Here is a 22,409-nt window from a genome sequence, read left to right on the forward strand (position 1 = left end):
TGCTTTCACAGTTTGTTTCTAAATGAGTTCCTTGATAAAGGGAGGGGAGGAGGCAGGGAATTGCACATGACTCTGCCCTAGCTCTTTGTCACTGTTCAAAGCAGCACTGAGATAACCTGAAAAACTTCAGGCGGTGGAAAAAGTGTAAAGTAAAACGTAAGGAAGAGTTTGAAAAGGCCCCCAACCCAGCCCATGGATCCATGCCCGTGGAAGCTGTAGCAGCATGCTGGTAGTATACCTTCACTGTCCCTTCGTAAGAATGCAATGCTGGTAACTTCTGACACAGCACAGGGAATTCCTGAGCATTGCCTGAATATATCGTACACCTGGGTTTTGTACAGAGGGCAGTTGCCTGTTGCATACATTCTCTTTTGCAAGTACACACTGTCCCATGCTACTTTTCTAAGTTTTGGGTACATTTGTGTGTTCTACAACTAACGATGCTCTTCTTCCCCTCCCTCTGTTTTGTTTCTGTTTTCACACTTCTTGGACATCACACTCCTCTGTGTTCTACACTGCAGTTTCTTAGATGTCATCTCTGAGCTTTGGTCATCTCTTACGTGATATGTTCAAGCTCAGATGTAGCTTCTGCAGCGTGGATGTAAAATGCAACTTTCTGATACGTGATTTTCAAACCATTCTGTTATCACGCATGTCTTCCCTTCTTCCTTCCTTCCTTCGTTCTAAAGGCCTTTATGTGAAAAGTCTATCTGACGCTTTGTTTGGCACCTGCAATCTCAATCCCCTGTGAAATTATAAACATCTCCACAGCAGCCAGTTCTGTCTGGGACATCACAGGCTTCTGACTTCAGGTAGGGAATAAGCAGCAGGAGTAGAGGAACTCTTAATAAATATCCTGTATTCATACAAAATGTCCCTTGTTGCCTAACCCAGTTTGGAACAGCGAATATTTCAAATGACACATGCTCTGACTGTACCATTCATACTTCAAACATCATCATAAAGTGTTCTAAAGTTTCTAGTAATAACAGCTGGGGATAGAGGGAAACAGAAAGTAACTTTCAAGCAGATCTGTCACAAATAGAATGTTTCTCTGTATTTCAATGCACTGAAACATCAGCAGCTCTTGAAAACAAGCAAGGCACTGAAAATATGTTTGAGTTGTGAGTAGAAGTTTTGTGTGCAGCCTCTGGTTCATCCTGCAGTTTATGGGTGATAAGTGGGAGATAATGGGAGATAGTATGGCAGAAATTACTTAGGGGAAGGGTGAGTGTATGGTGAGGCTGCAGTCTGCGGATGGGAGATCTGATTTTGATTCTCTGACATCAGTTTTGCAAGACCCCAGGGAAGTCACTAAGGGACTGTCTGTCTGCTGCAGGGTGCGGTGGTGTGGAGGCGTTATTCGCTGTGGGCACTCCAGCTCCACTCGGGTCTGCTTGGGAGTCCTTGGCTCGCTGTCGTTCACGTCGGCACCCGCTGTTGTGGCTGCAGCTCAGCACCCTGCTTGAGAGATTAGGTACCTGGTTTGTGTTCCCTTCCAGAGATGTCATATCCCTGTCTTGCCAGAAATAGAATAAAACCTCTTGCCCACCAGTATTGCTACATGTATTGATTTTGTGCTCCCAGAATAGTCTGCTACCCCAGGAGAGTAGCACTGCCACATAATTTGTTTAGACTAAGCAGAAACTTTCTTGCATTTTTAAGAGCTGATCTTTTATTTTTTTCTTGACACACACTTCATGTCAAAAGCACCTTCCGTCTGGATTGTGCAGAGGGGTCAGTACTATGTTACTCTATTTTCCTTATTTATTTTCTCCTTAAGGAAATACAAATCACTTGTTTAGTAATCTGATTTTATGGGTGTTATGCAGAAAATCAGCAGGAGAATCTGATTCCTTTGGTCATCCACCAGACCATCCTATCTTCTTACATCTGTTTCATTTCAGTTGAAATTGCTTATTCCTTTTCTGTATAGAAGATGGATATCGGTTCAGAAGGGTAGTTTTGCTTCTCTTATCACAGAAATGGTGATAATTTTGGCGCTTACAAAGTGCCCATCAGTGTTGTTGCTGTGGTATCTCTTTGGTCAGGCTGCATGTATGGGGCAGCTGATTCTTGTCCCCCTTCCCATCCTGTTTCAGCTGGTTTGTGGGCTGCGAGATAGAGAGCAGTTCTGGTTAAACCAAAGCCAGAGATCTTGCCTTTAATCAAGTGTCTTTGAGAGCAGGGGGATTTAGATGTGAGTCTGTAGTGCTTGTGCCTTACCCTGGCCCTGTTGGCTGGATGACAAACATGGGAATCAAAATGTTTCTTTTTCCTTTACAAACAGACACCATCACCACACCTCTGCAAACTCCCTATTTCATGTACTCCTTCTTCTTTTTTTGTTTGCTTATCAACTGTCCCTCACTGCCTAGCTTAAAATCTCGTCTAAGCCCTATTATACCACAGTATTTCCATCAGCAGGGGAGGAGAAAAAAGGAAATGCACAGCAACTGGCTTTCAGATGTAATTTTTCTCATTAACAATGGCTGTTGGCCATAAAATGACAGGTCTGAGCCCATGAGGATGTTTCTGTCCCAGCTGCTTAATCATACTGGACCAGCATTTTCTGTGATTGTACCATCATCATTAAAAGTTAAGAGCAATGCTGCTGGGGTGCTGTAGATTAGCAGGGTTTGTGTTCATGTCAAACGGACTAATAATTGTAGTTTTGAAAGTTTGTCTTGCCTGGTGATAACTTATGTGGCCCCAGAGATTTTGAGGTGGGATGGGGAAAGAAAACCAAATGCCATTCTTGGTATTGTTGCTTGTTATTTTTAAGCTCAAAATGTTTGGTTCAGGTCTATAAATGCCATGTTTTCTTAATGCTAGTTTTAGTTTAGGGGTGGGAATGCAACAAAAGTGCTACTGGCTGTGAAGAGCTAAAAGACAAAAGCTGATGCTGTAACCACACAACTGATCGCTGTTTAGTTAGTTGATGACCAGGTTATGCTTAAGCACATGCTTGTATACAGAGTTTGCTGGTTTGGAAGTGTCACGCTTATGCCTTGGAGATGGAAGAGAAATTCTGACACCCATCTCCCCTCCAAATCTGCAGCACCCAGCCTGAGGAGCTCTGGGGGTGCTGGTGGTGTGTGCCCAGGGAGTGCGTGGAGAGAGTACTTATTTGTCAGGGTAGTCCTGTGTACGTCTGTAAAAGCAAGTGCACGGCCGTGAGAACGTGTGTTGCCATAAAAATGTTCCATCATAGGCTCGTATTTTAGATTTTCCTCATGATTGTAGGGATTTGTTAAATTTATAGAAGTTTTCTGACACTCCGAGGGGCAACTGTTTGTGAAGTGGAGGATTTAAGGTTTATTTTTAAGGCATGGTGAAAGACATTGGAGTAATAAACATCACAATGGGTGAAAAACAAAGACTTGGATAAGGTGGAGTTCTGAAAAAGGCAATGGAAAGGTGTCACATTTGTATGATTTTGTTTTCATTTAATAAGGAGAAATAAAATCAAGGTTATGAGTTTGAGTATGATACTAAGTGTGTTTCAAACTTATGGGGAAAATCCAAAATGAACTGCAGTGCTGAAGGTTTGTAGTTCCACCGAGAGGGATCCCATACACCAGTCCTGAGCAGTGATATTTTTTTTTTATTATTTACTTCTGGTCTGCATCCTGTGTGCTTTCCTCACACTCACATTTTATTTTTAATTTCTTCTTCTACTGATGTTCTTTTGTTGTTCTTCCCAGGCTGTGGAGCTGCAAGGCAGGGAGGCAGAGCTGAAGCGGCAAGAGGCCTTCTATAAGGAGCAGTTGGCCCGCATTGAGAGGAAGGTATGGCTGAGCTGTCTGTTATTTGTGGCCTCTGAACGCTGATGGGAGCGAGTGCAGATCTGTGTGGATCCAAAGAGCAGAGAATCGGGAAGCATTGTGCTGAAAGCTGGAACGGGCAGCTTCCAGTATCTGTCTGCTCCCCACCCCTGACTCGGTTAAGTGATGAAAAAGCTCTACAGACCAAATCTTTTGAACAACTTCAATTTGAAAGATAAGGGTTTTTTAGCTGGATGATTTTTTAATAAAGTAATTCAAACTTTATTTTCTTTTTCACCATGGGGTTTAGGTGAAAGCTAAGTTCAAAAAAATAAGTGTCTTTTTTTTTTTTATTCCTTTTGTTAAAAATCCATTCCTAAATTAAAAAAAACCCAACCCACAAATCTTGCTATAAATATGAATTAAAGTTGTATTATTAATTTTTCTCTGGGGAGCCCAGCAGTTCAAAGGAGGGTGCTGTAGTGCATTGCCTGGTTCTTGCTGGATAAGCCTTTGAAACGAACATGATTTAAAGAGACACTGTCAAGCATCTTTTAAGCCTGAAATGACCTTTGAAAATCCATTTAGGGATTTGAATCTCTCCTCTGAACGTGGGATTTGGTTCTGTGTTTAATTGTTTACCGTGATGAGTTTTTAAAAATTGATGCCATAAAAATAGGAGCAGCCATGCTGTTCCTTATGAACTAATGCGTTTTTTCACTTCCTGGCAAAATGAAATAACGTTATAAGTAGTTTTTATTTTTTTAATAAATGTGGAGAATAATCTTCTCCAATTTGAAGCAATTAGACCTCCTGACAGGGAGTTGCATACGTCTAACTTGTAGTTGTGTTGTGTGACTAAAAGGAAGTGCAAACAATGGAAAAGGTGGGTTGTAACGAGACAGAGGAATCAGCTTTACTACCAACATGCAGCGTGGTGGTGAATATGGAACACGGCAAAACTGCAGATGATAGAAATGGTAGAAAACTGTCAGCACATCTATTCCCCTTCTCATTCCCTGCTACTGCATGATTGTCTGTGCAGCATTTTTTTTTTTTTAAGCCATTGATGGTAAAACATGCCCACGAGCAATTTTCACATGATACAATTTTGCAACACTTTAATCCATACAGTTCATTAAAAAATAAACTATTAAAACTACCACTCAGCGTTGCATTCAGATTTTTAAATTCTATTTCTAGATAATGGGGATTGTTCAGTGAAATTGCAAACAATCTAGCAGCTATCGTTCTAATTATCACAGTTGTCCATATGTTCATACGCAAAGGGAATTTTTGCAATTTCTTGGTCTCATGCTGTGTGCTTCTATTATATTCTTCTCTCCGGATCTCGTTTCATGAAGCGGAAACTGCAGGGAAAATTTGTATGTGTGTCTGTCCTTTATGGACAGTGGAGTGGGGACAAGTTTGTGTCCAGGCTGCATTGTTCTCTTTTCGAAGTCTTTTGTTGTATTTTTGCGTTTCCCTTTTCAGGTCTATGTCCCTTGCTACCGGGTAACTGTTGAAACAAGGTGATGGATATTTTAGTGCAGGATCTTCACGGGGGAGTGAGGTGACTTGCCCATAGTCCTATTCAAACTGCGGAGCAACTGTCTTCTAGCTCTTACGTGTACAAAAGCAAGTGGATAAAAAGGATAGGTTTTCTTTCCTCTCTTGAAACACTAGATAGTTTCTGACCCTTAAACACTAGCATTTTGCTGGTAATAAAATAGAGGAATGCCTCCAACCGTTAGTCTGGATTGGAGTGGGAGGTGGTGGGGGCTAGAAGGGAGAGGAGAGAAATGTACTTGAAACAGTGTAATAAAGCTTAATTGTATTAGTTTTGAAAAAGGTTTTTGATCTTCTCTGTGGATAATTTTATTCCTATAATGGTTGGAAAGATGGAAAACACAGCACAGAACAATCTTTTTTATTAGCTGTTGCTTTTATATAATTCTGCTTTTATTTGTTGAATGCACGCAGACCTTGACATTTATTTATTTATTTTCCCTTCCACTGTGCTAAAACCTTCCAACACAGGCTTAGATATATTTTTATATATCTGTGTATGTATGTGTGTGTCTGTCAGAAAAAAGCTATCGGTAAAAGGATGAGGTGGGGAGGAGCTCTGAAATAGAAGTTTGCTCTGAAACAGAAGTTTGCTTTCTCTGCCGTTTTCAGAGGGGATGGTCGCTTGGAGTGCGGTCATGGTGGATGGAAGGTGCTGTGCTGGGAGTGAACCAGTGCGAGGGCTCAGCCAGCTGATATTTCTCCTCCTAAGGAGCAGGCTGTCAGGAATTCCCCCCCTCCTCTCCTGCTGTGCCTACCTGTAGTTGGCTTTGTCCCCACTTCTGCACGACAACAGAAGTCAGCAGCAGGAGACTTAGATTGGTTTTGAGGGCTGTTTTGAACTCTTGGTGTTAAGAACTAAGTACCTTCCCGGTAGGATGCTAAAAATAATTGTTGTATGCTCCTTACAACATAGTAGCTGTTGCACTGAATCAAACACAGCGACTGTCCTGTTCCTCCTGACAGTGGTCAGTTTTCAAAGGCTTTGAAGGAAGATGCAAAAAAACCTCACCAAAAACCAAACCAAACCCCCCCACTTTTGGAGAACAACTTGGAGAAGAGTCTTCCTGAGTGTTGTCAGTTGGAGGCTGACACATGCCCTGCTGCAAAAGAGTTTATTTTCATTCAGTATTTTTATTCACTGTAATGGAACTTGGACTACTGCCATCGTTCTTCTACGTGTCTCAGGCATCTTTCTTGAAGCCTTGTTTAGCTCTTTGCCTCCAATATCACGTGGCAGTGTGTGCCACAGGTTAACTTCTATATTCTATAAATTCCCTGTTACAAGTTTCAAATAATTTTTTCTGTTTAATATCCTTTATGTGAAAGTGATAAAAGGAATTTTCTTCGTTATTCATTGTCTGTAGACTTCTGTTCCTTCTTTTACCTTCCCATTAAGCTGAGCAGTCCTCACCTTTTCAGTCTCCGCTTGTGGGAATGACTTTTTCCAGGTTTCTCATTCTACTTGCTTGTCTTTGGGCCCTTTCCCCCTTGTGGCTCTGTCTTTGAAATGTATTGACCAGAATTGAACTCAGTAGTTCCCTTGAATGCAGCAGATTGTGTGAATAACGTTAGCCTTTTATTTTGTAATCTCTGAAAGAGTACTGTAATCTACTGGACAGAGCACAGAATTGGAAGCAAAAAACTGCTCATTTTCTAATAGCTGTTTCTCTTTGGGGAGTTTGAAACAATTACTTAGTCCATCTATCTCAGTTATTCCATCTATATGATGGAATAGCTTATAATGGGAGGGCAAAATGTTGTGAAACAGCAAAGCCATAAAAATGCTAAAAAGGCTTTGCCTTTAGTTTTGCATGAGATGAACTGTGGGTGTACCTTATTTCAAACAGATTTTGTGAAACTCAGTTTCTCTAGTCAGTCATTAAAATTTTCACAGGAAAGAGCATCTATGAAAAAATAATTTCAGCTTTTGGGGTTTTCCCTACATCTTCTACTAAAGCACTGGAAGAAGTAAGATGGTGAGTGCAGCAGTGCTGTGTCACACCAAAGATCCATCGAGTTCCATACGCTGGTCCTGACTGCGACCCACGGTGGATGTCCAGGGATGAGCGTGAGATCAGGGCAGGTGTATGGGATACTTGCCCCAGATGCCTTGATCATCCTGGCCGGTTGTCTGCGAACCTTTTCCACATCTAGTTAATCCTCTCTGAGAGGTGTGAAGCAAACTGTGCACAAAGTGCTCAAGGTACGGATGGACCCTGAATTTTTATGCTAGCTGTATCAGAGTCACTGTTTGGTTCTCTGTTTCTTTGTAGTGCCTAACACTTGATTTGCACTTCTGACTTGTGTTGAGCAAATGCCACACACTACCGCTACTAGCAGCGTTCAGCTATTTTGAGTGCAGATTCGAATGCATGAAGTAGCTGTACTGGGATTAAACCGGTGCTGTGATTTGTTGTTGGGAGCCATTCTTCCCACTGCCTCCTTCGTGATCAGCTTGTCAGGGGTGGGGTGTGTGTGAAGGGGCGGTAGGTTTTGTTGACCTATTTTTTTATAGGTTTTGTTATTATTTTCACCAAATATTCTGTAAGGAAAACCTTAGAAACAGTCAATTTGAGAAGCTTAAGATGATGTTTTTTCATGCATTTATATGTTACTGAGAGGGAGGGAGGGAGCTTAGTATAAATAGTTATCGTATATACTGCTCAGAACTGGGGGTTTTATGAAGGAGTCCATGTATGCATTGTCCTGCTTTCTCCACATGGTAGAAGCATCCTTTAAAAAGTAAGATAAGAAAGGCAGGCAGTCTTTCCTGGAGCCCTTCCGATGCCAGGAGGTTTCACTTAGCATATTAATTGTATACTTTCTCCCAAGTAATGTTTGACTCCTTTCGCTATTTGGCCTCTTGCTGGGTTTAACCTGACAAAGGCCAAGGGCAGTGCTATGGTATGGCACAACACGGGCAGCTCTTCTGAACAGTCTAAAGGCAGAGAAAGGCTGAAGGTAATCTCGGCAGATGAAGTCAAACTCCTGGCTATAGATGATGTCTCCTCTTTGTTCGGATTTTCCTAAGCTCTGGCTCCTGCGTTATCTTTTATTGGGTGGCTGTGGACTACTGTGAGCATGGGTACATTAATATGCAATGTTTTTCTGCTTGTAGTTTTTCAGAACAGTAAGTATTAGCACAAGAGGTATTCATAAGCTGTAGAGTATTTATGCAAGTGGGAAAGGAATGCATTAAACCAATACTTTTTTTTATTAATAAGGTAGACTGAATCTCTTTCTCTCCTTAGCTTCACAAATCTTGTAATTTTGTGTGTGGCATTCACCTTGCTTGGTTTGTTTAAATGAATCTCCTTTTGCCCTTGCATTTACCATTTAATTCATGTTTGTAAAGCATTTAGAATGCATAAAGAATGGCAAGCAAACTTATTTTTGGTTGTTATTCTTACTGGCCTTGATTCTTCTTCTTGGAGCAATCTCCCACTTCTGGTGCACCAAGGTCACCCCTACATGTGTCCAGTGTCATTTCTAGGCTTTTCTGCCAGTAACTGATCTCAGTAAAAATCTTTGTGGAGAAAATGACAGCAGTGTGGAGGACAAAAAAAAAAAAAGCCTCCCAGAATATGTTCGTGTTGGGTCTTCATGATCAATTCTAAGCAGATTCTGCAGGGCTGAACAAACTGATGTCACCTGGCAAAGGTGGCAGGGGGTTTCTGTAGAAGGGGATGAGGAGGCAGTTCCCTGAGTTGGGATCCCAGGCTGCATCTCGAGAGCACTCACCTGCCTTTGAAAAAGCGAGCCGTGTAGAGGTGTTGTCTTCAGCCGAGCCCTCTGCCCTCTCAGTGGGAGTTAAAGATTCAGTGCCCTTTTCTAAATGAGTTGATATGCCTTGGCAGGTGTCACTGACACCGTTTACTTTCTCAATAAAATGGCCTGTAATGTCTTAGGGCTGCGTGTGAGCTATTGCTGTGTGTGTAAGGGCTTTGTTTGCCTCCGGTCACTGTGGTGCCAGCCACTAGCTTCCTGCTCCAGCCAGTGCTGTGGGGAAGAACAGCTAGTGGGAAACCAAGTTCTGCTCTCAAAAAAAAGTGTTTCCCTGTCAGAAGTATTGCCTGTCCCTGCCTTCGTAATTGAGCCTTACAATATTCTTTACGATTTCAATTTTTTTTTCTTACCTAATTTGTTCAGTTCTCGTCCCCTGCCCCTGCTGCAAACCCTTCCTCCCACAAACCCAGCAGTGCTTTATGTCAGCCTACAACAGCTGTGATCCAAAAAAGCAGTTTTGCCTTTCAGGCCAGTGGAGCAATATAATGAAGCACCCAGTTCATCGAACTGTTGATTTAATCTTCTGAACACAAAAAGAATAATCCCCAGTATAGTTTTCCGAAATAGGCTGATAAGATCCGTCCTAATCATCCAAATCACTTCCCACTCTCTCGGGTTGTCTGTCCACGGCTGTGTGGACGTTGTCTTTCAGGCGACGGGCGCTCGCAGCCTCTCAGGGCACAGCCTTTGATATTTAGAGAACTGAAGATTTTGTTCAGTGCACGCGTTAGATTTCTGAATGGGAACAAAACAAAAAAAGAAGGAACCTGAAATTGTCATCTGAACTCGTTCCGACCTCTCATCCTTGTCCTCTTTTCAGTTATTCACAGACATTAAATGTCATGCCGGGGGAGGAGGAGGGAGTACAGCATCCCTAATTCCTTCTTCCCGCCGTGCCCGTTAGGCTGAGCAGCCTGTAGAGGAGCAGCCTTCCCTTCCGAGGCGTCCCCGGCCTCTCCCTGCCCGCGGGGAGAGCCTGCTTCGTCTTTGCCTTTGGCCAGCTGGCAAACCCACTTCCAGCACCCTGTGCTCAGCTCACCCACTCAATGGCTGTTTTGCTGAAAGCTTGTAAAGTTTAGTCGTTAATATACCTCAGTACACCAGCTCTTAGAGATCAGATAAATTGATTGGTAATTTGATGAACTCGGAGAACATCTATAATAAGGTAAATAAAATGTGTTAGATGTCAGCACTGCCGCTCTGCCTTCTCTGCAGTGTATATGTTCTCTTCAATATGTGTTGACTGATGTACAGTACATTACATCAAATTACAAGCAGCCTCTATGCAAACAGCAACTAAGTGTTTGCTTCCTCTTCAGTCTGGACGATTAGTGTGGAGCTGCATTTGCAGTCTGTGCTGAAGGGTGAACTGTCAGAGCCTTACAGTGATTTTTGTTTCCCTGGCATTTAGAGTACCTTTGCAGAGGGAGAGAATGATGCTTATGGGCTGCTTCATCTTGGAGGAATCCATCCTCAGGCTCGACTTGTGAAATAAATGTGGCAATGTGTGGTTTGAACTTAGTGTCTTAACACTGAATTTAGCAGCTGAATTTAGATAACAATCTGGTATCTGGTCTCATCAGTGTATCACTATGAAGTCTTGTTAAAGACAGAACAAAAAGACCTAGAATGTGATCTTGTCTCTTTGTTAGAACTCAACACCGGAGTATTTGTCAAGTCGAGTCCAAAAGGAGCAAATCGAGGGGTGCTTTTGTCTTACCTCTGAGAGCTTTCCCCATTATCTACCTTTTCTGACACCTTCTCTCACCATTTTTTTTATTCAATCCAATTTTCCCTTAATTTATTCTCTTATTGCCTAATAGTTTAAATTTTTCTCCCTCTTTGTGCTGTTTCCACACTTGTTTATAAGCAGAATGGTATTTATAAATATGTGTATATACAAATAGCACTGTTACCAGTAAAACCAGTGCTACATTTCGAATGGAAAGCAGCACTCCCCTGCACGTACGTGTGTACACACGCACACTGTCTGTCTCACCTGCTTTTACTGTGCTGTAGTTGTACCTCAGCACCAACTACATTATCCTGCTGCAATAAATACCAGTGCTGCCTGTTATTTCTGTGTATTTCGCCAACCAGTGTACAATTAATTTTTGGCCCTGTTATTGCAGTATTGGCTATTTTATGAAACTGTAGAGAGTTAGCACAGTGAATTGATTAAATATGTTCCAGACCTTAGGCTGGAGTCTGTGTCTGCTGGGATTTGGATGATTGAAGCTTGTGCTTCTCTTGGGATATTCCAGATTTAGACTTAGTCTTGGAAATTGTTTCAGGTAGACAAAACTTCCCTGTGTATGTGGAATCCACTTGCATAAGAGCCTGTCTTTAGGGAATCTGAGATTTCTGTTTCAGCCTGCAGCAGTCCCTCCACATGTGGCAGGTAAAAAGGCATCACTATTGTGATTTTAAAAATAAAGCCGAGGCCTAGGCTCATTTTGCAAAGGTCCTTAAAATTATGGCTCTGCCCTGACAGAATATGCTGTCATCGAGTTAATGTAAAATATGGCTAATAATTACTCTGTAAATTGGGTAGACTCCACAGAACATCTCACATTTGTGCTGAATTAAGTAGTCCAGAGATCAGATTTTAAAAAGGGACTAGTCTGTATTTACAGCGGCTGTACCTTCTGAAGTGAGTGTGTTTAGTAGTTTACTGTGGGTGTGTTAAATATATGTTTTATGACAGCCTAGGGCCACTTCTCTGAAGGTTTTTCCCCATCTGCCAGTCATTTTAAAGAAACATAAATAAAAGAGCTACTCCAGTTTCTTGAACATATAATGCACGTTCCCAAGAGACCAGCGTGACTCAGAAGTAGCTTGTAAATAACATGTTTTAATGTTCTTAAATAGATGTGCACCATCAGGCTCGCCATGAGCTCTTGAGCCACTGCAAATGGTGTTTGCTTCGTCTGTTGCAGAACCTCCTGATCCCAGGATGATGAGTGGTGGGGTTTTTGTTTGCTCGGTTTGGGGGTTAACTGACGGTTTGGCTATATATTCTGCTGCACCAAGAACAATGCCACTTGCAGTTTATCATTAAAGGCCTTGACTCTAATGAAAATTACCTGCCTCACCCATTCGCCGTCCAGCCCCTTTGTAAGGAAATATGAAGTAATGACTAAATTTTTGGTTTGTTTTTAATAAAAATAGTGAACATACATCTCATATGCACGGGAACTCTCCTGACAAGAGTGGGGAGGAGAGTTTTGCCCTGGTAGGTATTCACCAGCCATCAGCCAGAAGATGCTGCCCTGCGCAGAGCAGCAGGGAGGGGCTGCAGAGCCGGGGAGCGCTGGGAGGCCTCGGCATCTGTGCCGGTGTCCGAGGGGCCACAGAGCAGCCAGAGGTGGGAGAAAGAAATGTGGGAGCTGAGATAAAACTCTAAGCCTCTGATTAGAGAAGACTTTTGTAATATCTAGGTTATTTTATGAGAAGATCTACCTTTTCTTTTCCTTCCCAATTATTGCGTTTCAGTTATTTTCATAAGAAAAAAGGCGCAATTCCTTCTCCTTCCTTCTCCCTCCCCATTCTTCTGAACAGAAGCCAAATTTTTGCTTACATAATTTCAAGCTGCAAGGTTGCTGTGAGTTTACGTGCCTGGGTCAATTGAGGAATGCCTGGATTTCCCCACTGCTCCAAGGTGCCTTATGATGTATTGGATGGCACACAGAAATCATCTAATTTGCCCTGACATGCAGCAAGCCTTGAACTGGCTGGACTGTGGTTCTTGAAAGGGAGAAGACTCATATAGGGGCATGTAAAAATGCTGCATTATGTGCCTGCCTGGGCATGTATATGGATTTTTTTTTAAACTTCGTTTTTCATAAGTTATGTATACCACAAAATTTCCTTTGACTGTTTAGGGAATTAAGTGTAGTATATGAGACCTTTCACCTTGAGGTCATTTGTTGAGATAGAGCTTCCGTTAGCAGCAGCAAAAAGCCATTACATCCTGATGGCTAATCACTCATTCGTGTGGCACCGAGATAACTCTTCCTCCAGTTAGAGGCAAGGGCTTGTTGCAGGAAGAACAAGGGGGGAAAAAAAAAAAAGTGTCCTAGCTGTCGATGCTAGCATCCCAGTGAGGAAGACAGAATTTGTCCTTGCCAGCTGAAAATAGGACAGTGCTGGGTGGTAACTGCGGTGTGTGTTCTCTTGTCCTGTGGAGAGAGGATCCAGGTCTGCAGTGTTTGTGATGTTTGGGTTTTTTTTCCCTCCTGTTGTTCCCCAGCAAAAGTATAGTTCTGTCCTTTCTTTGTGTTCCTCTTGTCTGATTTCTGAGCCCAGGCTGTCCTGGGTTGAAGGGCTAGGGTATTTTGTTTGGCCTTGTAGTTGTGGGTGAAAACCTCATACTGTTTTCATGAGCCTAGAGAAACCCTTACCACACTGTTTCCCAAGCCTTTCCTTGTTGCAGTTTATCAGCTACAGCAGCAAACCCCTGATAGTTATGATGCTTAAACCAAAATGTTTCTTTTGAGCTCTAAGCCTACTGTTATTTCTTTCTCCTTTAGTCCCAGTGTCAAGGTCTGTTGTTTGCACGTGGTACTCCTTAGCGTTAGCGATTGCATTGATTTAATTCTGACAGTAGATTTAGTTTGCATCCACGGGTGTGTGGCACAGCATGCATGTGACCCTCTTCCAGTTACGGTCCTGAGGTGCCTTGGCAAAGGCTTTGAGACCTTTCTGGTTTAATGTTAGTTATGCCTGTTCTTCTGGAGTGGGCTAAAGGTGAGAAATGCCCTGTTGCCTTTCCTCTGCCTGGACTCTAATCAAAGTACGATACTAAGCTGGTGGTGACCAAAAGCCATTGAAGGCTGCGGTGACATCGTGCACCAGGGTTGTGACAGTCACCGGCTGGGGGAGTGGTCCATGCTGGAGCATGGGAACGAAGCGTTAGTGTGGCTGCCTTGGCTCTCTTGGGGTGTTTGATTTTCACATTAATACTTACATCTCAATAGCCTTGCTGTGAAAATGCCTTTCTCCACCTGATTGGCGGTCTGTGGTCCTTCTGGGCTTGTCTTTGGAGACTTCAGAAGCTCTTTGCCAGCTACAGAGATGTCTCTTCAATGCCTTGTCCTCTTCAGAGGAGGCAAAACCGCTCCGTTGAAAACCCTGTGAAAAAGAAGATCACTCAAAGCAGAGAGAATGAGACTGTCAAATGATGGAAAGGAAATTGCTTTACAAATATTTTCTGATTTCTTTCTTATCCCTTTTACCATCCTTTCTCCTTTGTCCTCCTTGGCTTTTTTATCTTAGGATAAACATCGTATTTATTTTCTGTTTATTGTGTAGAGAATTTCAATCTATTTTGAATAGCAAAATAAATATAAAAAGATACTAGTGTTCTTTCCTCTGGCATAACTGATGCCTTGCAGGGAGAACTGGAGGTTATGTGACAGCGGTATTGTAAAGGCAGGCCAAAGGAATCTGTGTTAATCTATTTTCTTTTTCTTGTTATCGGTGTTTCATTTTATATTTTATCTTCCTTTTTAAGTAATAATCAATACTTCTTGGTAGAAATAGCCTAATAACTTTTTGGCTAGATATAAAATAAATATACTGTAGCTTTATAATATTTGCCCAAGTATTACTAATAAAGGGGAATGACATCAAGTTATCCTTGTAAAACTACTTTTGAGCTGTGGAGCTGGGAACTTTTTCCAGGTATTCATTAACTGAGGTTTCTAGCTCACTGGAAGATAAGTGAACATTGTCCTCATTTAAAAAGCGAGACCCTAATGCTTAAGGTTAGTATTTTCTATAATAGCTTTTGTTACTTCACTTTTTGGCTGTCCGGGTATGGTATATTTCTTCAGATGTGCTGATTACCCATATCTGGAGCTTGAAGTTTTGAATAATGAGCTCCTGAGCATCTCCAGACAGAGCTGCGAGCCAGCGGGCACTTCTGAAAGTATGGATTTGTCTGTGTCATTAACCGTGTACAGTGACCTGTAAAGTCCTAGCAGTCTTTTTGGCTGTAATCATTAAACCAGTCTCTCCTACAGGATAAAACGGGAAGAGAAGCTGCAAGCGTAGTGAGAGAACCCTGACTGAAAATACAAATATCTTCAGAAAATGCTCTGGGAGTAATAATAATAAAGAAAAAGTATGGTGGCAAAACAAATTGCTGCTGATATAATTTTTCTTCCTCTCCCAAGTTTGCCTGTAGTATGGCAGTTTTTCTCCCTTCGATAAATAAATGCAAAGATGAGAATCGCTGCCAAAAACTGTCACATTTCTGGAACTTTCAGCCCCTGATTATTCACATTAAGCTTCCCCCCCCCCCAGCAGTACAGTATTCTGAATATGTACACCCACCATTCTGTCAGATCTGTGCAGTCTGCGTCTGGTTCATCTTCTGTGTCTTTGATGTGCTCCATAACGTAGGCAAAGAGAGGTCTGATAGTCTCTCTAAAAACCTGACAGTTTGTGTGACAATCTGTCCACGAATCCACAGGCTCCTTGTCAACCAAATGAGCCTTTGAATATCAGAGGTTTTCGGAACAGTGCTTGCAGCATTGCATATGCACTAAGGGGAGAGTACAACAGGCTTCCTTGTAACCTGAGAGATGTCTGCATTTTCCTTAATCATTCCAGGGACATCTCATCATTGCTTGTTGGCTGGTTCTCAGCCCTGCACATGTCGGGGTTATTTAGCAAAGCTTGATTTACTGGAGGCTGCACATGGAGAATAATTTGCAGTTGGGGGTAGAGGAAAAACCCTGGGAGGGGGTGGAACGTGCAGGCTTTGGTATACTTCTGGTTTTCGGTGGGTTTTTTTGTTTGTTTGTTTCTTACAGTGACTCTCTCCCTTGCAGCTCCCTTTACCCATGCAAGCACAGGGATGGGATGCATTCTCTTGTGTTCTCCAGTCCTCTTGCACATCCTGCTGCCTTGGGTCCCTCCCATTCCGGCTTTCTCTGGGAATCCAGTGAATTGCATTCCTTAGCTACCTGTTGTGGAAAACGATGGGGTCGTGAATATAATTTAGATATTTAAAATTAGGACAGGAACTGTTAACTGAGCCGGCTGCTGCAGTTTATAACTGGGGTTTAGGGCTATTCTCAGCAGAGAAAGCCGGGAGTTTTAGCTGCAGCGTGCCCGCCTGAGGTGGTGGGAGTTCTGTTGGAGGCTCTGTCAAATACGAGCTTTGGCGTGATGGCATCAAACCTTAGCTATCATGTTCCTCCCTTCCTGAAATAAGCTCCTGTGATGGGCCTGACAGGGGAACGTACTTAGTATCTTTTTAAATGTATGACAAGTACCCGATGACTGCCAATTTTCTGTTTTGGTTTTTTGTTTTTTGTTTTTTTTTTTTTTCCCTCTGAAGTGTTGGTCAGTGAAACTTTCAGCTGCATACCTTGGCACGCTTGATATTCTGGCAGTTCCCTTTCTCTCTTCTCCCCTTCCCGTAGCACTGATTCTCCGCACACCAGTGTCTCTCTCGGACAAAGCCCAGTTGCCAGAGGCAGCGTTGCCCTGTGATCTGGGAGTCCCTCCTGGTGGCGTGCCGGGTCGGCTGGGCGCGGGGGTCAGCAGGCAGCGCCGTGCCCTTGGAGCCAGGCCGCCGCGGTGTCTCTGCGGGTCACCCGGGTGCGGGACGTCTCTGCAGCAGACGCTGACAACCCTTGATGTTCAATCGATGCCCGGGAAGCCTGTTTACCTGCACTTGTCAGGTATAATGGATTCGGGCGTTTACTGTGAATTCCTCACCTAAGACTTCTCGCTCCTGTATTAAACTTCCAGCTAGGAGGAGAGAGGAGCGATATTCTCCCACAACAGTGTTGGTGTTGATCTGGGCCTTTCACGTTGCTATTGCTGTCCTTGTCAGAAAGCCTCGCTTGCCTGCTGGCATTTTATGGCTGTTCTCTTTGAAGGTGCTTTTACTTTCCAGAGTTTGTGTTTAAAGAATTACTAATGTTTTATTTGCAGTCTTTCAGAACAGTGTGTTTTTAAAACAACCTCATATAAACACAGTCTTTAAATCTTTGAGGTGTTTCTGCTCCTTCTTCCCCTTTTAATCGCCTCTGTAGTAATAATTTCTTTGTTGCTGGCTGTCTTTCTGACCTGAAGATCACACGGGGCTTTTCTGCATGTTCCCAGTGAGGCACTTGCAGCTCTCCGAAGTTCCTCATACCATCTTTCTGTGGGGTACCTGTTTTAATTGGACTCTTCCCAGTGTACCTTTGTAGAGACGGTCTGGCTCTGGCCTGCGATCTCAGTCTGGGTTTGTAAACCTGTTTTCACCACATCTCGGTGCGGAACCTGGTTCTGGGAGGTCCTGGGGTGTGTAGCTTTGATTCATGGTGTGCTTTAGGGGCTGTAGCTTAACCTTTTGTGTCTAGCTTGTTATCCACAAGATAAACCTAGCTGTGGTCCTTCTCGCCAGCTCTGCCTCCCTCAAGTTTTGTGCAGATCGGCATTTTATGGGATTTTTATCTTTGAGAAGCTGTCTAGATATGCTACAAAATTAATATTTTGCTTTCAACTCAAGGTAATATTGCAGCGAGAAGGTCTGTTCAAACAGGAATACACTTCTGCCCATGACTAGTTTAACTTTCCTGTGTTGTTACTGTGGACATTGCTCTTTTTCTGTCTTCTCTGAATCTTAATCCAAAATTTATGATCTCACAGCTTATTGCCGAAGGAAAGAATAGAATGACACAAATTCAATGCTCTCATTTCATTATTGGTCTCAGTGGGAGGAGTGGATGAACCCACACACGAACAGCAAACAACAGAGCTGTGTTTAGAAGTTGGCTTTGGCTGAAAAAAATCTTTTTTCTCTATCATCAAGCTGTTTGTAGTTGCTTGCATCTTTCCTCTATTACCTTTTGAGAAAAAAACATTTGAATTCGCATAACAGCAGTTTAACCCCTGACTTCCTGCTCTCGTGATACGCTTTATATGCATATTTTTTCTTCCTTGTTAATCAGCTTCTATGTGTATATGCACTTGCGCTTGATAGGAAGGAGAAAATGTGAATGATCTCCTTTAGCTAAATGCTAGCTGACACCACCAAACAGGCTGAGCAGGAGCTCAAGAGGAGCGAGCTCAGGAGGTGAAGAGATTGTTTCTTGCAGTGTATCCAGAAATTCCCAAACTCCCCGCGTTGGGCCAAAGTTGATAGCAGCGATGGATTCTGTCGGTTGATTTTAACAGATCCAAAGGGCCGTCCAGCGAACGGATCGGTTCAGCTCATCTGCCTCTGTACCTGTGGGAGGGCTGCGGGTAGACGGGGTAATTTTTCATATCTGTTAGGAGCCGTTCGCATGTGACTTCTGAGCAACGAGACTGAGCAACCTGCTTTACCGTGCGTGTGAGGCAGCGACCCGGTGAGGTGTGCGGTGCCCGCGCGTCCCTCCGATCCCCAGGGCAGTGCTGTGAGCCAAGGCAGTTCCCAAAGCCTGCGCTAACCCAAGTGGCTTCTCGCTGCTCCTCGGGGCAGCAGCTGTGTCCAGGCACGCGTGTGTTCCCCGGCCTCAAGCGTGTGTGGGCAGGCGACAGTCGTGCTGCTTTATCAGGATGGCGTGAGGTCTTATTTCTGGCTTTGGAAGCAGCTGGAAGCAGGGATTTGAACGTTGACATTTGATCCATGAGGCGTAACCTCTGCTTTCCCCTTTCTCTCCCAAGTTCGTGGTGTTTCCTACCCGTGGGGCACACGCGTGTTCCCCCTGCCCCGCGACACCGTGCTCGTGCTCCTTTCGGCTCCAGGGGGGCTCGTGGCAGGATGCTTGGGGCTTGTTTGCTGGAAGCTGGTGAGCGCGGGTGTCAGGAGAGGGGCTCGAAGCAACGCATCTGTCAGGTGCGAGGCAGATTGTACCATCTAATCCCCCGGCTGTCGTCTGCAGCATTTGTCAAGGCCTCTGCTGGCCTGCTCCGTTTCATCAGAGGTATCACTAGCATTCATCTAGGCTGGCAGCATTTCAACAGCTGTTAATCCTCTTTGTATCTGTAAGCACCGTGACCACTGACAAGCTCCTATACTCTGAGGTGTCAAAATATCTCAAGATAGCTGTGGTGATGGTGGTTGGTTGGTTTGTTGGGTGTTTGTTGGTTTTTTTTTTGTTAAATCCAAACACCTTCTGATCTATTGACCCGAACTGAACCCGATGGAGAAATCTGTGTCCCAGTCTCAGGTTTTTGCTGCTGCTGCTTGACATTCACAAAGAATTTCACCTAAAATCTCATTAATTTCTAGTTCCTTGTGCTTGTGTTGCTTGGTTTTCTGTGTTACATGTTACTGCAAGTAGCGCATGTTTCACTGAAGTTGTAAGGAATGTGCTTTAATGTCAATGTGAGAATGAGCTGGCAGGGTTTTCTCTTTAAGCTTCAATTACTTTCCCTCCTGAAATAACCCTGAGAACTCCGTCTTCTGCTATATTGTTTTCTTACTCTTTGCTATATGTTGTGGAAAGGACCTGGACAGTGTAGCGAGATGTAGTAGTGAGTGTTGGAGTTTCTCTGCATGTTTGCAGCCAAGGAGGAATGCTGAATTAAAATTACTCCAAATTTAGCTCTGAATTTTAACATTGGTTCCCTTTGGAGGGGGAATTTTTAGTGCAAGGGTGTTTTGGGAAGAGTGAGGAGCAAGGGTATAGCAGCAAATCTGTTGTAGGATAGCAGTAGGGTAAAGGAAAGCAGGTTCTGTTGGTCTTTAGGCTCTAGTTATGTATTTTTATAACTTCTTGGTGTTTTTATTATTTGCTACGAACCATCATTTAATAGCAGGGGAAAATCTTTCAAACTAACATTTCTTTGTTTAGTTTGTTTGTCCTCTCTGGAGAGCGCTCTCCCCATATGACAAAGCTCTGATGTTCTGAAGTTGGCTCCCCTAAGGCTCAGCTTTATTGAGAGAAGTGAAACATTTTAGGTGGTTCATTCATTCTTTCTGTGTCTCTTGTTATTTGAGCCCTTATGGTGTCCTTTGGTCATGTTTTTAAACTTATTTCTGCAACTAACGCTGCCAGGAGCTTTATTTAATAATAGTTGAGGTCTCATGTTCAACTTTTTCTTTGTGAGCTGCCATTTTATCTCAAGCATCAAATATTGTGAGAGTAAATTAAAAGCAGCATTGATGTCTTGTAATTTTGTGTTGAATGTTCTCTCTTTTACCGTGCAACTGAATATTGTTTTATGATGCTAAAGGACTTTGCCAAGACTACAGGCAGCTCAGGCTTTGTCTCAAGTGCAAATACCACACCTTGATCCTGCTGAATAGCCCTTGTGTGTGGACGGCTCTGCTGAAGTCGTGGGAAGTGCATAGGTGGTTCCTGGCTTGGTTCCTCCTTTGCAACCTTGTTATGAAGTCCTAGATTTTTGTAGGCCGTTGGAACGTTATCCCCTGCTGTAGTGTGGTAGGTAAAATACAGACAGTGAAGCAGATCCTGGGTCTGAAGTCATACAGGTGAGGATACTTGGAGAACTATTCTCTGTGAGTAGAAGCCCCAAATCTCAGAACGTGCTGTGACTCTGCCCGTGCTGAAAGTCCCGTCTATTGCCCATTTGTTGCTGTTTGTTGCATTTAGTGTTTAGGACAAAAGTGAATGTGACTTTCCCAAGGTAGGAAAGGGCCTAGAGGCCAAGGAAAACCTGTTTAACAGGTCTGCTTGTTGAACAAAGTCAGGTTTAAACAGTAAAACTCTGTTTCTCTTCCTTGGTGAAGCATTTACAGGTAACTGATTCATGCCATTGAACACTCATTGGTTTGTAGGGTTTTTGACGGGGAGGGGAGGGGGGAAGAAGGCGTAGAGAGGTCTGATCTAAAGGCAAGAGGCCCCGTTGGATCACATGCAAAGATGCTTCCTTTTCATTTTTAAAACTCAGCAGTTTTCCTCTTCAGGTTGAAGGTCTTCTGTGCCCCTCCTCGATCTTCACGTTGTGCCATGTGTCTTGTGGTTTCTTTGAGGCCACGTCTCTCCTCCTTTCCCTCACTGAGATTCTTGCCTCTCCCTTCAGGTTCTCGCTTGTCTGCTTTTATCAGCTCTAGGATCCAGAACTATTTCATAACCGTTTCTTTCCCAGCTATTTTTGCCCATGTTTGTAGTTGATGATGTTGCAGATGGGGCTGCCCATGGTACTGGGCAGTTGGACTCCCTCTCTGATAAACCAGGCAAGGTTGTGCCCCGACCACTTTAATCGACAGTACAAACAGTAAATGAATCTGTTGGCTACTACTTCTTTCTTTTAGGTGGGTTAAATGCCAGCCTCATGCTGGGTCTCACGTACAGCATATTTGTTCCTGTTTTCCTCTCCTGCTGCTGTTTCACTGCAGAGTGCTGCAGGCTAATAGTATCTGACGGGGCTACTTCCTATTGCCTGAAAAATGTTTAATTTTACTACCTTGCTTTCTCTCTTTCCCACTTTCTCTCATTTTGATCTCTCAAATCCAGTCCCTTTGAGAAATCAGACAGTATGAAATAGAAAAATTGCTTGGGTAGTAATTGGAGAAACGGTGAGACTTATGAAACCTATGGAGATAACGCTTACATCTACTTATTCACAGTATTTAATTTTTAATGGCAAATTTAATTAATGAAGCACGAGTCTTGTGGTTTCATGTGTGAATAAGTAACAGCAGGGAGCTGAAAGTCATGAGGTCTGTTTACAGGACAGAGAAAAAGGCTCCGTTAAAAGCTGAACATTTCATTATAGGAAGGAGTAAAATGGGTTTAATAGCATAGAAGTTTGACCATTATGTAACAAGTAAGTAAATGAAAACTTTAATGACAATTTGCTGGCAAAAAGCGTTTTGAAGTGGTTACTCATCCATGATTTTTCAGTTTAAGTCTGTCTCCTAGGTCAAAGTTTGGAAAAGCAAAGTCTGTTCTGTGGGTTTTTTGGTATGTGACATAAATTCAGGCACCAGTGATAAAACGCTTAAATATAGCACCTTGAAGCCTAGGCTCCGAAAACCTGTATAAACCTTCCAATTAGCTAAGCTTCACACAACTTCAGTGATCCAGGCAGCTGTTATCCCTCGCTTGCAGATGGAAAATGGTGAGTTGCCCAAGATTGCACAAGTGGCAGAACCGCTAATAGAACTTGAGTTATATCTGTCCTTTCCTTTTTCTAACCACTGAACAATGTGTGTCGTCTCATCATGCGCAGGACCACAGCTGCATTTATGGGAAAATAAATGAAGAAGGGCAAGAATAGTATTCTATATAAAATGACCAAATTTGGGGAGAGACGAGATAGCAGCTAGAACCGGCCCTAAATGAATAGCTGTCCTCGCTTTCAAAACCATTTTGTCACATTTTT

General features: G+C 43.1%; 1 protein-coding gene across 2 annotated transcripts in view; it reads left to right on the forward strand.

Annotated features, from left to right (window-relative positions):
• The window catches only part of CHCHD6 (coiled-coil-helix-coiled-coil-helix domain containing 6), a 113,220-nt gene that overhangs the window by 36,493 nt on the left and 54,318 nt on the right, over positions 1–22,409 (forward strand). For both annotated transcript variants that reach the window (XM_026857506.1, XM_026857509.1), the window contains one exon: positions 3,708–3,791. In XM_026857506.1, the coding sequence (XP_026713307.1) occupies positions 3,708–3,791 (84 nt within the window). The remainder of the gene's footprint in view (positions 1–3,707; positions 3,792–22,409) is intronic.

The sequence above is a fragment of the Athene cunicularia genome, assembly GCF_003259725.1.
Source record: "Athene cunicularia isolate RWA chromosome 12 unlocalized genomic scaffold, athCun1 chr12_part1, whole genome shotgun sequence".
Taxonomy (NCBI): domain Eukaryota; kingdom Metazoa; phylum Chordata; class Aves; order Strigiformes; family Strigidae; genus Athene; species Athene cunicularia.